This window comes from Berghia stephanieae, chromosome 14 (assembly GCF_034508935.2).
Source record: "Berghia stephanieae isolate SIO BIC M18660-M18661 chromosome 14, UCSD_Bste_1.3, whole genome shotgun sequence".
Taxonomy (NCBI): Eukaryota; Metazoa; Mollusca; class Gastropoda; order Nudibranchia; family Aeolidiidae; genus Berghia; species Berghia stephanieae.
This window is the reverse complement of record NC_088373.1, coordinates 3,178,643-3,191,142: the sequence shown is the minus strand read 5'-3', so window position 1 is coordinate 3,191,142 and position 12,500 is coordinate 3,178,643. Positions and strand designations below refer to the sequence as shown.

The window sequence follows — 12,500 nt, the reverse complement described above, 5'->3', positions numbered from 1 at the left end:
GCTGTTTACAAACAACATCTACAGGCATCTAGATCACGCTAGGAGCTATTGCAGATTGCTTTTTGCAGATTTTTCTTCAGCGTTCAAAAAATGCAACCTCAGTTGGTTGTTCAAAAATTGACTAGTCTGAATTTAAACAAGTATATAATTGCTTGGGTGCTCGAATTTCTTACGGAGAGAGCACAATATGTTCAATTAGGACAAAACAAATCTTCCTGTATAACTACAAATACTGGTGCTCCTCAAGGTTGTGTATTGTCCCCTGTATTATTCACAATATACACGAATGACTGTAGAAGTCAAAACCTGAGTGTACCTTTAATAAAGTTTGCAGATGACACCGCTCTTCAAGGCCTTATAACAAATGGCAACGAAGTGGCTTATAGGCAGGAAATTGATAGATTTGTGTCTTGGTGTGATGCCCACCACCTAGAGCTTAACATAAGCAAGACAAAGGAGCTAGTGATTGACTTTATGAGAGTAAAGGAACCGATAGAACCGTTAAAATTAAAGGACCAATTCGTCCAACGAGTTCCTCACTACAAATACCTTGGTGTAACGATTGATGACAGGCTCAAGTGGGATGAACACTTGAAAATAATTAGGCATAAGATGTGCAGACGTACATATTTTTTATCAAAACTCTCTCAGTTTAGAATAGATAAAACCCTCTGCACATTATTTTATAGAGCAGTAATCGAAAGCGTTTTGTCATTTTGTATAACAGCTTGGGGAGGCAATTGCTTAGCAGCGGAAAGGAACAAAATAAATTCAAATATTAAAAAATCCATTAAACGCTATATAAATGATGTTGACGATGTAGATCTTTTATACGAGAAATTTTGTATAAATAAAATAACTAAAATATTAAATGACCAGTATCATCCACTAAGACCATCAATTATTATGTCAGAAAGAAGTGGTCGCCCTTTCTCTATTTCAACGAAAACAGAGAGACACCGACAATCTTTTCTGCCGTCCAGTAGTAGGCTTTATAACAACAAGCAATAATAATTTTTTATAATTATTTCTCATTTTTATTTTTTTAAAATATACATATTAATTTATTAATTTATTTGTTTTGCAATCTTTTCAATTTTCAATTTATAGTGACAGTTTTAACTATTTTACAGTGTTGAAATTATTCATATTATAAAGCGCAGCTCTGGTTATAGAGCTGCTCCTTTTTTTTTTTTTAATATATATATATACATCCTATTTCCATTGTATTTTTATCTTATTGTGTAAATTATAATACGTCTGTACAAAAAATTTCCTTTTTGGGATGCAATAAAGTATTATATTATTATTATTATTATTATTATTATTATTATTATTATTATTATTATTATTATTATTATTATTATTATTATTATTATTATTATTATTATTATTATGGTTCGTTCCGACATAATACCATTTTGAGACGATGGGTCACAATATGAGCATTTCTAAGGGCGGGGGCAGACTGAGACTGAGGCTAGGCCTGGGCTGGGTTAGGCTGGGGCTAGTGGATTATCAGCCATGGTACCAGTGTCGGTTTGTTAACTCACTCAACCCCTTAACAACGACTACATCCGTAGTTTACCCGGGTTACTTTTACCCCATTCCTAATTACATTTTTATGAGACAAATTATAGGCGTGGTATCAAAGCTAATGCTTTTAGTTTTTACATGTTAATGATAGTTGAAGAAAACTATCTATGTACATGCTCATATTGAATACATTTTTTTCTAATTTTGAAAAGTAGCAAAAATCTCTAGGATTGAGTGAGTTAACTTTCAAAATCTTAAATTTTCCTAGTTTCAATCATTCTGACTTATAACAGAATTTTCTTTATCTCGTCCTTATCTCGGGGCTGGACTGGGGCTGGGATAGTAATGATTTTACTTCCTGTGTTTACAATTTTTCCTTTAACGTACTGTGGTGTGGAGTTCCATTTTCAGTTTTTCATTTAAACTTCGTTGTCATCTCTGTCTTCTCGAAACATCATCATGAAGATCATGGGTTCACCCTCTCTAAATCAGTCTGAAACCTTGCTATCTCTCCATTTTATCTATTTCATTTTCCATAACGCTTATAGTCCTTATTCTATTATGAGAGCACATGGTTTTGCCTGGGTCCTATTTGGAGTCTTTTGCTAAAAGGACGACAGTCAGACAAATTTATCTTTATGTGAGAGATTGTTTATTCTTCTGGTAAATCATTTCTCAATAGTTTATACATACCTCTCCTTTACTAATGTCAGAGTGTTGCTTTGTGATCTAGTGGTATGACTCGTTTTCGAATTGGAAGATCCTAGGTTCAAGCCTCGCTTGGCGCATACTTGAGACCTTGGAAAAGGCTCTTTACGCAAATTGTCTCACCTTACTTGGGTGTAAAATGAGCACGTTTGTAGTCAGGTTAATACAGTTCAGTGAGCATTACTCATAAACGCGGATGGCAAAAAAATAATAACACAGACCTGAGTGACGTCTCTCTTCAAAATATCTATAGTCTAACACACTTCGTGTACAAACTAGTAAATACACGGACCTAACACACTTCGTGTACAAACTAGTAAATACACGGACCTAACACACTTCGTGTACAAACTAGTAAATACACGGACCTAACACACTTCGTGTACAAACTAGTAAATACACGGACCTAACACACTTCGTGTACAAACTAGTAAATACACGGACCTAACACACTTCGTGTACAAACTAGTAAATACACGGACCTAACACACTTCGTGTACAAACTAGTAAATACACGGACCTAACACACTTCGTGTACAAACTAGTAAATACACGGACCTAACACACTTCGTGTACAAACTAGTAAATACACGGACCTAACACACTTCGTGTACAAACTAGTAAATACACGGACCTAACACACTTCGTGTACAAACTAGTAAATACACGGACCTAACACACTTCGTGTACAAACTAGTAAATACACGGACCTAACACACTTCGTGTACAAACTAGTAAATACACGGACCTAACACACTTCGTGTACAAACTAGTAAATACACGGACCTAACACACTTCGTGTACAAACTAGTAAATACACGGACCTAACACACTTCGTGTACAAACTAGTAAATACACGGACCTAACACACTTCGTGTACAAACTAGTAAATACACGGACCTAACACACTTCGTGTACAAACTAGTAAATACACGGACCTAACACACTTCGTGTACAAACTAGTAAATACACGGACCTAACACACTTCGTGTACAAACTAGTAAATACACGGACCTAACACACTTCGTGTACAAACTAGTAAATACACGGACCTAACACACTTCGTGTACAAACTAGTAAATACACGGACCTAACACACTTCGTGTACAAACTAGTAAATACACGGACCTAACACACTTCGTGTACAAACTAGTAAATACACGGACCTAACACACTTCGTGTACAAACTAGTAAATACACGGACCTAACACACTTCGTGTACAAACTAGTAAATACACGGACCTAACACACTATGGAACTGCAGAATAAAAGGTTATTAATTAAGATAACAAATCCATTTTTTGGGGGGGATTATGTTTGTTTTTGAAGATAGAAATGATGAAGTCACGATCTGAGCTGTAATCTACTCTTCGCAATCTGATTTTGTTTCTCCCCATAAACTTGATTTTTATATGACGATGATGATGATGATGATGATGATGATGACGACGACGACGACGACGATGTTGATGATTATGACGAAAACGAAGACTCTGTAACTGATAAAGGTGACAGACTACGAATAATTTAATCAAGCTTTTATATAGCGCAATATCCACTAAACGTGCTTTACGCGCTTTACAAGGGGTCCCTGGCCAACAGCAACATTTAACATTTTAGGACGGGACATGACGCCTGTCTGGCGATATTACAATTACATTTTTTTTTCGGACAGAAACAACGCTGTTAACAACCAGGTACTCATTTTACACCTGAGTACGGTGAGAGATTGTGAGTAAAGAGCCTTCTCCAAGGACCTCCGATCTGGAAGCGAGTGTCATGCATACCACAAGATCACATAGCCGCTCTACTACTACTATGCAACGACAGACTACCGACCTCGACGATGGCGATCTTTGGTTTTACTGTATGGTCTATCGTCAGGGACACCGAGAATAGCACGTCAATGAACAAGGCCGCGGATTCCGACAGGAGGTTGTTTATAGAGTAGGTCCGTTCGTCCCAAGCGCCATTCACCGACGGCCACTCCAAGCGTTTTTTCTCGGGGAAATTCTCCAGGCTTGTTCTGTCGGCGTCATCTGGTGGAAATAAATTATAATTGGATTCAGTAGTCTGATGTCACGCGCCCGGCAACGGCGGCCATCTTGGTTCTAAACAAAGAAAATCATTACTTTTTATTCTTCATGCTGGCTAGAACTTTTCATTCCCTTTTCATATGCCTTGTGATCAGAATGTGTAAAAGTCAAAACAAGATCAAATTGACGGGGGGGGGGGGGGGGGGTTCCTCTGGATACGCGTTTAAGCTCGCCAGAGAAATAGTTCATACGGCGTCCGCCAATGTTCCGATAGTTTAGAGCCAGTGTTACTAAGTTACCATACGTCATTAGGAAGGAAATGACGTTGCGACTGTTGAAGACTATTATAATGTAGATTTTGTAGGTTTCTGAGTGGTCTCGATAGCTCTGTTGGTAGAGCGTTCGCTTCACATGCAATGGGACCGTGATCAATCGTGACCTTTGTAAAGTTATGGCCTGACACAGACCCAAAAATGAAGTCAAAATGCCAGTCTTTTGCAACAAAAGAAAACAAATCGTGAGTTGTATTCAATAGTTCAACTAATGAAATAACTTGTTTCCATGAACACTACTAACGACAACTCACTAGGCGGTGCAAAAAAAAAACAAACAAATAATGACGGCAAACTGCAAGTCATTTTGGATTTCAGTGTCAGGCTATAACATAACGATGGCTACGGATCAATACGCTTCAACAGTCGTAACGTCACTTCCCTCGTAATGACGCATGGTAACTTAGTAACTGGCTCTAAACTATCGGGTAAATGGCGGACGCCCTTATGATATATTTCTCCGACGAGCATAAAAGCGTATCCAGAGGAGAAAAAAAAAAACAACATAATTAAATCTGATCATGTTTTGACTTTTACACATTCTGACACAAGACATATGAAAAGTTCTAACCAGCATGAAGAATAAAAAGTACCGATTTTCTTTGTTTAGAACCACGATGGCCGCCCTTGCTGGGCGACGTGACATCAGACTATGGAATCCAATTCCGGGTGCAGTCGAGATTTGTTTTTTCTTCTTTTTTTTTATCCCCCGTGTCCACCCAGCAGTGATTGGGTAGCTAGATCTGAGTAGCTCGACGAAATAAATAACAATGCGAAATGGAATGTAAGCTTCAGTTTAATATTTATACGAAAACAGCTGCGCTACCACATTATCTCATTAATCTGTAGTGTTTCATTCATCGTGTTTTGTTGATAAAGGGGAATCCTGAAACGTCAATATTATCTGGGGGGTTTTTTTGTATATTAAATTGAAGCTTACATTCAATTTCGTATTGTTATTTATAGCTGTAAGCTTAAGGGGCGGTTTGGGTCTTTTCTAAAAAAAAGTTTAATTACCTATATTGGGCGGTTTTAATCATTCTGTATCGTCAATATAGGTTAAAAAACAACATTTATGGTGAAAATTTTTAATTATCTGTGTTGATACCCATTTTGCGACCTATTTTGGGGGTCTGACATAAAAAATATAACAATCTTGTTGCAAACGTTCCACAAAAACTAATGAAGGACTGACCTCCATATTCTTCCCTCTTGTCAACATTGTACCATAGTGTGTCACAACAGAGAGATTTTACGGCTTTAGCTTATGGAATTTTTATTAGAACATTACAAAGTTGAGAATCAAAATGTTATGACAAAATTGACCTTAAAATTCAGAATTAGGATTATAATTCAAAATTCACATATCTTATCAAAAAAATCTCTCTGATGTGACATAATATATTATCTCTGTGATAACTGTGTAAATTTTCAGACAATTTCATTGAATAGATTCTGAGAAACGTTTGACACAGTTTCCCATACCCTTAGAAAAATGACATATTGAGAAAATAGCAAAATAGCTTCCCGTTTTTCACACTTTTCTTACTACCTGTACCATTTTCGACTTTGTTTTTCGTGCCTTTATAGTCTACTTTAAGAATTTGGCCTTCAATTATATTATTTCTAAGATAATAAAATATCATTTTCCACAAAAATCTCAAATCAATTTTTCGAAGGATTCTCCTAATAATTAGACCCAAACCGCCCCTTAAGGAATGTGAGTTCAAAGGAAAACCTTAATGGGAGCGATCAATATTCATTTTTTCGTCCAACCAAGTCAGCAATCACATGATTTGTTGCTGTCCAACGATTGGATATTTCTTCAGAAATGCAAACACGCTGCTGTGTTTATTGAAGTAGTAAACATACCCATGTATCAAGCTGAACAAAATTACCAGTCGTGATGTTAATGTTAGATATTTCAAAAAATGTGAACACTTTTCACTATGTGGGTCGCTTTGAGCACACATTCTAATGTGACCAATGACCTCGAGCACATGGAATTGTAATATAGATCATGGCCATTGATAAGAATGAGTTTGTTTGTTTGTTTGTTTTTAACTTTAAAAAAACAACAACAAAAAACAACTTCAATTTAACAAAAAATTAAAAACAAAAAATAAACTTGAGCAATATCCACTAAACGTGCTCAAATCACTTTAAAAGGGATCCCTGGCCAACAGCAACACTTAACATGTAGGACGTGACATGGCGATTGTTAGGCAATTATATATTTCATTTTCTACAGAGACAACGCTGTTAACGGCCAGCTACTCAGTTACACATTAGTATGACGAGGGAGGGAGAGTGAGTTTAGAGCCTTTTCCTTTTTGTAAGAGTGTTAGTACAAAAGGGGCGTCTAACAGACGACTGGTGCTGTATGAAACGGAAATAAGGTTCCATTTGGCCAAATGGAAGGAGAGAGAGAGAGAGTGAGAGAGAGAGAGAGAGAGAGAGAGAGAGAGAGAGAGAGAGAGAGAGAGATAGAATAAATAAAACATTGAGAATGGTCTATTCGTGGAAATGCTCTATATTAATGTTCATATTTTATATTGGTATTGGTATCTATTCATTACGCTGTTACTGTTATGTGGGTGAATAGAAAATGTCTGAAAGTGACTTGCATAGTAAATATGATCAGAGACATAAATTATGTCAAGCTTTAAAAAAAAAAATACTGTCACCCGCTGATGGCGTCAATGAAACGAAACAATAGTAACCCAAGCTTATAAAATGTTAATCTACAAGTTCAAGTTTCATCATCTAAATCACCCCGATGTAGAACCAAATGGAGAAGTAAGCCAGTGAATGTAACCGACCCATCCTCTCAAATCGATTTTGATGCTGTGTGTTTAGCCAAAAGGCTCACAACATCCACCAGTCGGATATAACTTATCCTTGAACGATTATAGTCTGATTGATGAAATTTAGTGAGAACTACTCTGGTCTGAAATGTCTGGCTAAATAAAATCAATTTTTGAAAAAGAACCGAGTGACGTCCATTTTGTTCCTTGCTTCTATTATGTCATTGCGAACACTACGAACAAATTTGAAATTTTATGTCTAAATTAATATTAACGTTGTGAGAGATAGACAAAATGTTTGATCAAAGTAAATGAATGTCATTTTGTGAATTGCAAAGTGCTGAAATTTTGTGACATGTTTTATCAAAATGAATGAATGTCTTTTCACGCACGCAAAGTGTGATCAACGTAAATGAACGTTATTCTGTGAACTGCAAAGTGTTGAAAGTTTATGGCTTAGCAATTTTGACCATGAATTTAATTTTCCGCAGGTTAACTCAAAACTAAATACCGATTCAAAACGTTTGTACACATATGTCTGTGTAATTACCTGCATCCATGCATGACTTGTACAAAGCCTTCATCTTCCTCTCGTAACTCTTGTGGTGTGTGCGTTCAATAGGACTTGTCAAAATATCTGATCAGGATGCATAAGGAATATGTATTAATGGAAATCGAATCATTTTATATCAGAATTACATTCTGCTTACATTGGTACAAAATATATTCACATATACATCACTTCAAGCGAAATATGGTGGTTTGAAAGTAATCACATCGTAATCCCTATTTGGCAAAAGGAGAATTGAACACGTAATGATGCATTCACTGTGACAAGTTTTGCCATTCGTTTTGAAATAAGTAGTCTGAGACTTGATAGTCAGGGACAAAGTCTGACTCCAAGGATAGCTTACTTTTCGTAGTCTCGGACTTTCCACAGTCTTGGACTAGGAAGTCTCAGACTTTGCTATAGTCCAAGACTATCTCGGACTTTCCACAGTCTATCATAGTCTCGCTCGATGAATTAAACCCCTGATCTTTATCTTATACCAGTGCCTGCTCCTTAATTTCTTATTTTGATATTCCTTAACTCTTTCCTTGCCAACCATAGGAAAAATCGTCTCATTCGTTACGATCCAACCAGCAGTTAGATCATTCAGATTTCATTTGGAAATCACACAATTGAAGGAAAAATGTTTATTATAGCTATAAAAACGTGACACTGTGGTGTAAAGTATTTGTTGCTTTTCTGTTTGAGTGAGAAAAAAACAATTTTGGGGAAAATTCTGAAAATGGCTGGTAAGGAAACGGTTAATATGGCCAGTAGGTCTGGAACAAATGAAGTCTCAAATTTATTTACACTCTTTAAAACCACACACTTCCAAGAAAAGACAACGGTGAACCTTTTATTTTTGTATCGAAAGTTTGAACTCAGATAATTGCCAGAACGTCTACGTCGTAAAATTTATTTAATATTATTATATATTATTATTATTATATTATTTATTATTATTATTATTAATTATTATTATTATTATTATTATTATTATTATTATTATTATTATTATTATTATTATTATTATTATTATTATTATTATTATTATTATTATTATTATTATTATTATTTTATTATATTATTATTATTATATTATTATTATATATATTATTATTATTATTATTATTATTATTATTATTATTATTATTATTATTATTATTATTATTATTATTATTATATTATTTAATATTATATATTATTATTACATTATCATTATTATTATTTATTATTACATTATTATTATTATTATTACTATTATTATTATTATTATTATTATTATTATTATTATTATTATTATTATTATTATTATTATTATTATTAAATTATTATTATTATTACTATTTTTATTATTATTATCATTATTATTATTAATTCTTATTATATCTATTATTATTATTATTATTATTATTATTATTATTATTATTATTATTATTATTATTATTATTTATTATTATATTATTATTATTATTATTATATTATTTATTATTATTATTATTATTATTATTATTATTATTATTATTATTATTATTATTATTATTATTATTATTATATATTTATTATTATTATTATTATTATTATTATTATTATTATTATTATTATTATTATTATTATTATATTATTATTATTATTATTATTATTATTATTATTATTATTATTATTATATTATTATTATTATTATTATTATTATTATTATTATTATTATTATTATTATTATATATTATTATTATCATTATTATTATTATTATTATTATTATTATTATTATTATTATTATTATTATTATTATTATTATTATTATTATTATCATTATTATTATTATTATTATTATCATTATTATTATTATTATTATCATTTAATCTTACACACCTTTCAGAAGCTTCATATTGTTTTCCCTGGCCTTTTGGAAAGAGCTCACAACGACGTCATCGTCGGGGATGTCCTGAAGAACGAACCTGCCACAGGCGTACTGGTTGAAGTCATTACAGGGATGTATCGTCTCATCCATGTACTCTAACATTTGACTAGCTGGAAGATTCGAGAATCTTTATCATTATTAATAGGGGGGGGGGGGGGGGGGGGGGGGGGGGTGAGGGGAGGGGATAGGGGGTGTTGGAGTGGGGATTTATTTGGGGGGGGGGGGGTGTTGTTTTGTTTTGTTTTTGTTGCAGGGGGGGGGGGGGGAGATTGATTTTTTTTAAAAGACAAAAGAAAAGAAATGTTAGGGTTTAGACGTTTTATCACATTGTTTGTTTCAGGGGGGGGGGATGTTGTTTTGTTTTGTTTTTGTTGCAGGGGGGGGGGGGGAGATTGATTTTTTTTTAAAAGACAAAAGAAAAGAAATGTTAGGGTTTAGACGTTTTATCACATTGTTTGTTTCAGGGGGGGGGGATGTTGTTTTGTTTTGTTTTTGTTGCAGGGGGGGGGGGGGAGATTGATTTTTTTTTAAAAGACAAAAGAAAAGAAATGTTAGGGTTTAGACGTTTTATCACATTGTTTGTTTCAGTGAGTGACATAATCAGTCGGATGGTGAAAGGGTTTGAACTGAGATATTGCCAAGTTTAGTTAGGTCAATTTTTTTTTATCAAAATTGAGTTCTTGTCATAAATAATTAAATCAAACCTTTTTGTACATCTTCGGGAAATATCAAAGCTTAATTTTCACATCTTTATCTTTTTTTACAGCTATCTAGTCAAGTTGAAAAAGTATGAAATTTGAGAAAAGTTGCTGGATGCCCTTCCCATACATCTGACCATCTGGTGAGCATATTCTTTCAGAAAATGAAAAAAAAAATTAAAAAAAAAAAAGTGGAAATCCAAAATGTTCACCTTCCGACTGAATACGCCATGCACTGACATTGGAAGGGGTGGAATGGGGATGGGCATCTCTAATCTATGCCCTATAATTTGAAATGCGGCTATGCGGATCGGAAGTTCCTGGGTTCGAGCCTCACTCGGCGCATATTTGAATCCTTGGAAAAAGCTCTTTACTCACATTCTCTCACCGAACTCGGGTGTAAAATGAATACCTAACTGTTGACAGCGTTGGAAAAAGTGTAATATCGCCTGACAGGCGAAATGTCTCGTTCCACATGCTTCGTGTTGTTGTTAGACAGGGACCCTTTGCAAAGCGCTTTGAACACGTTTAGTGAATATTACGCTATTTAAAAGCTAAAGATTTTTTTTAATGCCTTGTATCTCGTTATTCTAGCTGTTAAAATACTATTTATATATTATCAATACATATTGCTATTATCATTACATATCAATCGGTGACCACAACCTGGACTTCCTCCACTTGAGCTCCACTATGGATAGCATGCGCTTGGTTAAGAAGCTCACAACATTGACATCCAGAAGTATAACAATTATGATTATGATTATGATTGAGTTGAGCTTTGTTTTTCTGCATATAGTGCTTGGATAGTTGGAGCGTTGCCATCGTTAACTTATAGCCTAACACTGAATAAAAAATAACGTCAAACGAAAACAAATCGTGAGTTGTATTCAATAGTTCAACCAATGGGATCACTTGTTTCCGTGAGCACTGCTAACGACAAGTCACTAGGCGGTTCACAAACCTAAAATGAGCGTCAAAGTATGGGTCTTAGCGTAGCCATCTTTATGTTATAGCCTGACACTGAAATCCAAAAGGACTGGCAGTTTGACGTCATTAATATTTTTTTCTTGCACCGCCCAATGAGTAGTCGTTAGTAGTCTCATGGAAACAAGTTATTTCATTGTTTGAACTATTGAATACAACTCACGATTTGTTTTCTTTTATGGCAAAAGACTGGCATTTTGACGTGATTTTTTGGTCAGTGTCAGGCCATAACTTTACGAAGGCCAAGGTCTTCGTGGGTTGTAGTGTCAGGCTATAAGTTAACGATGGCGACGGTCTTAGTGGGTTTCAGTGTCAGGCTGTAAGTTACCGATTGGAGTCGGACGCCTCTATTTCTAAACTTATAGATTGAACGAAGATGACGTCACTCAGGTCTTTGTTATTTTTTTATCTTTTTTTTTTTGTTATTTTTGTTGTTGTTTTTTTATCTATTTTTTTTTTTACATCCACGTTATGAGTAATTCTCACAAAACTTCATTAATCAGACTATAAACGTTCAAGATTACACACAGTTTTATGCGTTGGTCCGTTATAGATAGTTTGAACATGAAGTCATTCAGGTCTTTGTTATTGTTTTTTGCCATCCGAGTTTATAAATAATGCTCACTGAACAGTATTAACGGGATTATAAACGTTCATGGATACACACAGTTTTGTGTCCGTTATACTTCCGGATGGCAATGTTATGATCTTCTTAGCCAAGCGCATACTATCTATACTTCCAGATGGTAATGTTGTGAGTTTCTTGGCCACTGTCAATAGATAGTATGCAGATGACGTCACTCAGGTCTTTATTATTGTTTTTTGCCATCCGCGTTTATGAATAATGCACACTGAACAGTATTAACGGGACTATAAACGTTCATGGATACACACAGTTTTGTGTGTTGGTCCGTTATACTTCCGGAT

The 12,500-nt window shown here is 34.3% G+C and overlaps 1 protein-coding gene across 1 annotated transcript in view; it reads right to left on the bottom strand.

Moving 5' to 3' along the window:
• Window positions 1-3,469: 3,469 nt before the first annotated feature.
• The window catches only part of LOC144960070 (neprilysin-2-like), an 18,586-nt gene continuing 9,555 nt past the window's right edge, over window positions 3,470-12,500 (bottom strand). Inside the window, exons 5-8 of the mRNA XM_078893021.1 lie at window positions 9,840-9,998; window positions 7,970-8,056; window positions 4,084-4,283; window positions 3,470-3,502 (exon numbers count right to left, since the gene is read on the bottom strand). Of these exons, the coding sequence (XP_078749147.1) occupies window positions 3,470-3,502; window positions 4,084-4,283; window positions 7,970-8,056; window positions 9,840-9,998 (479 nt within the window). The remainder of the gene's footprint in view (window positions 3,503-4,083; window positions 4,284-7,969; window positions 8,057-9,839; window positions 9,999-12,500) is intronic.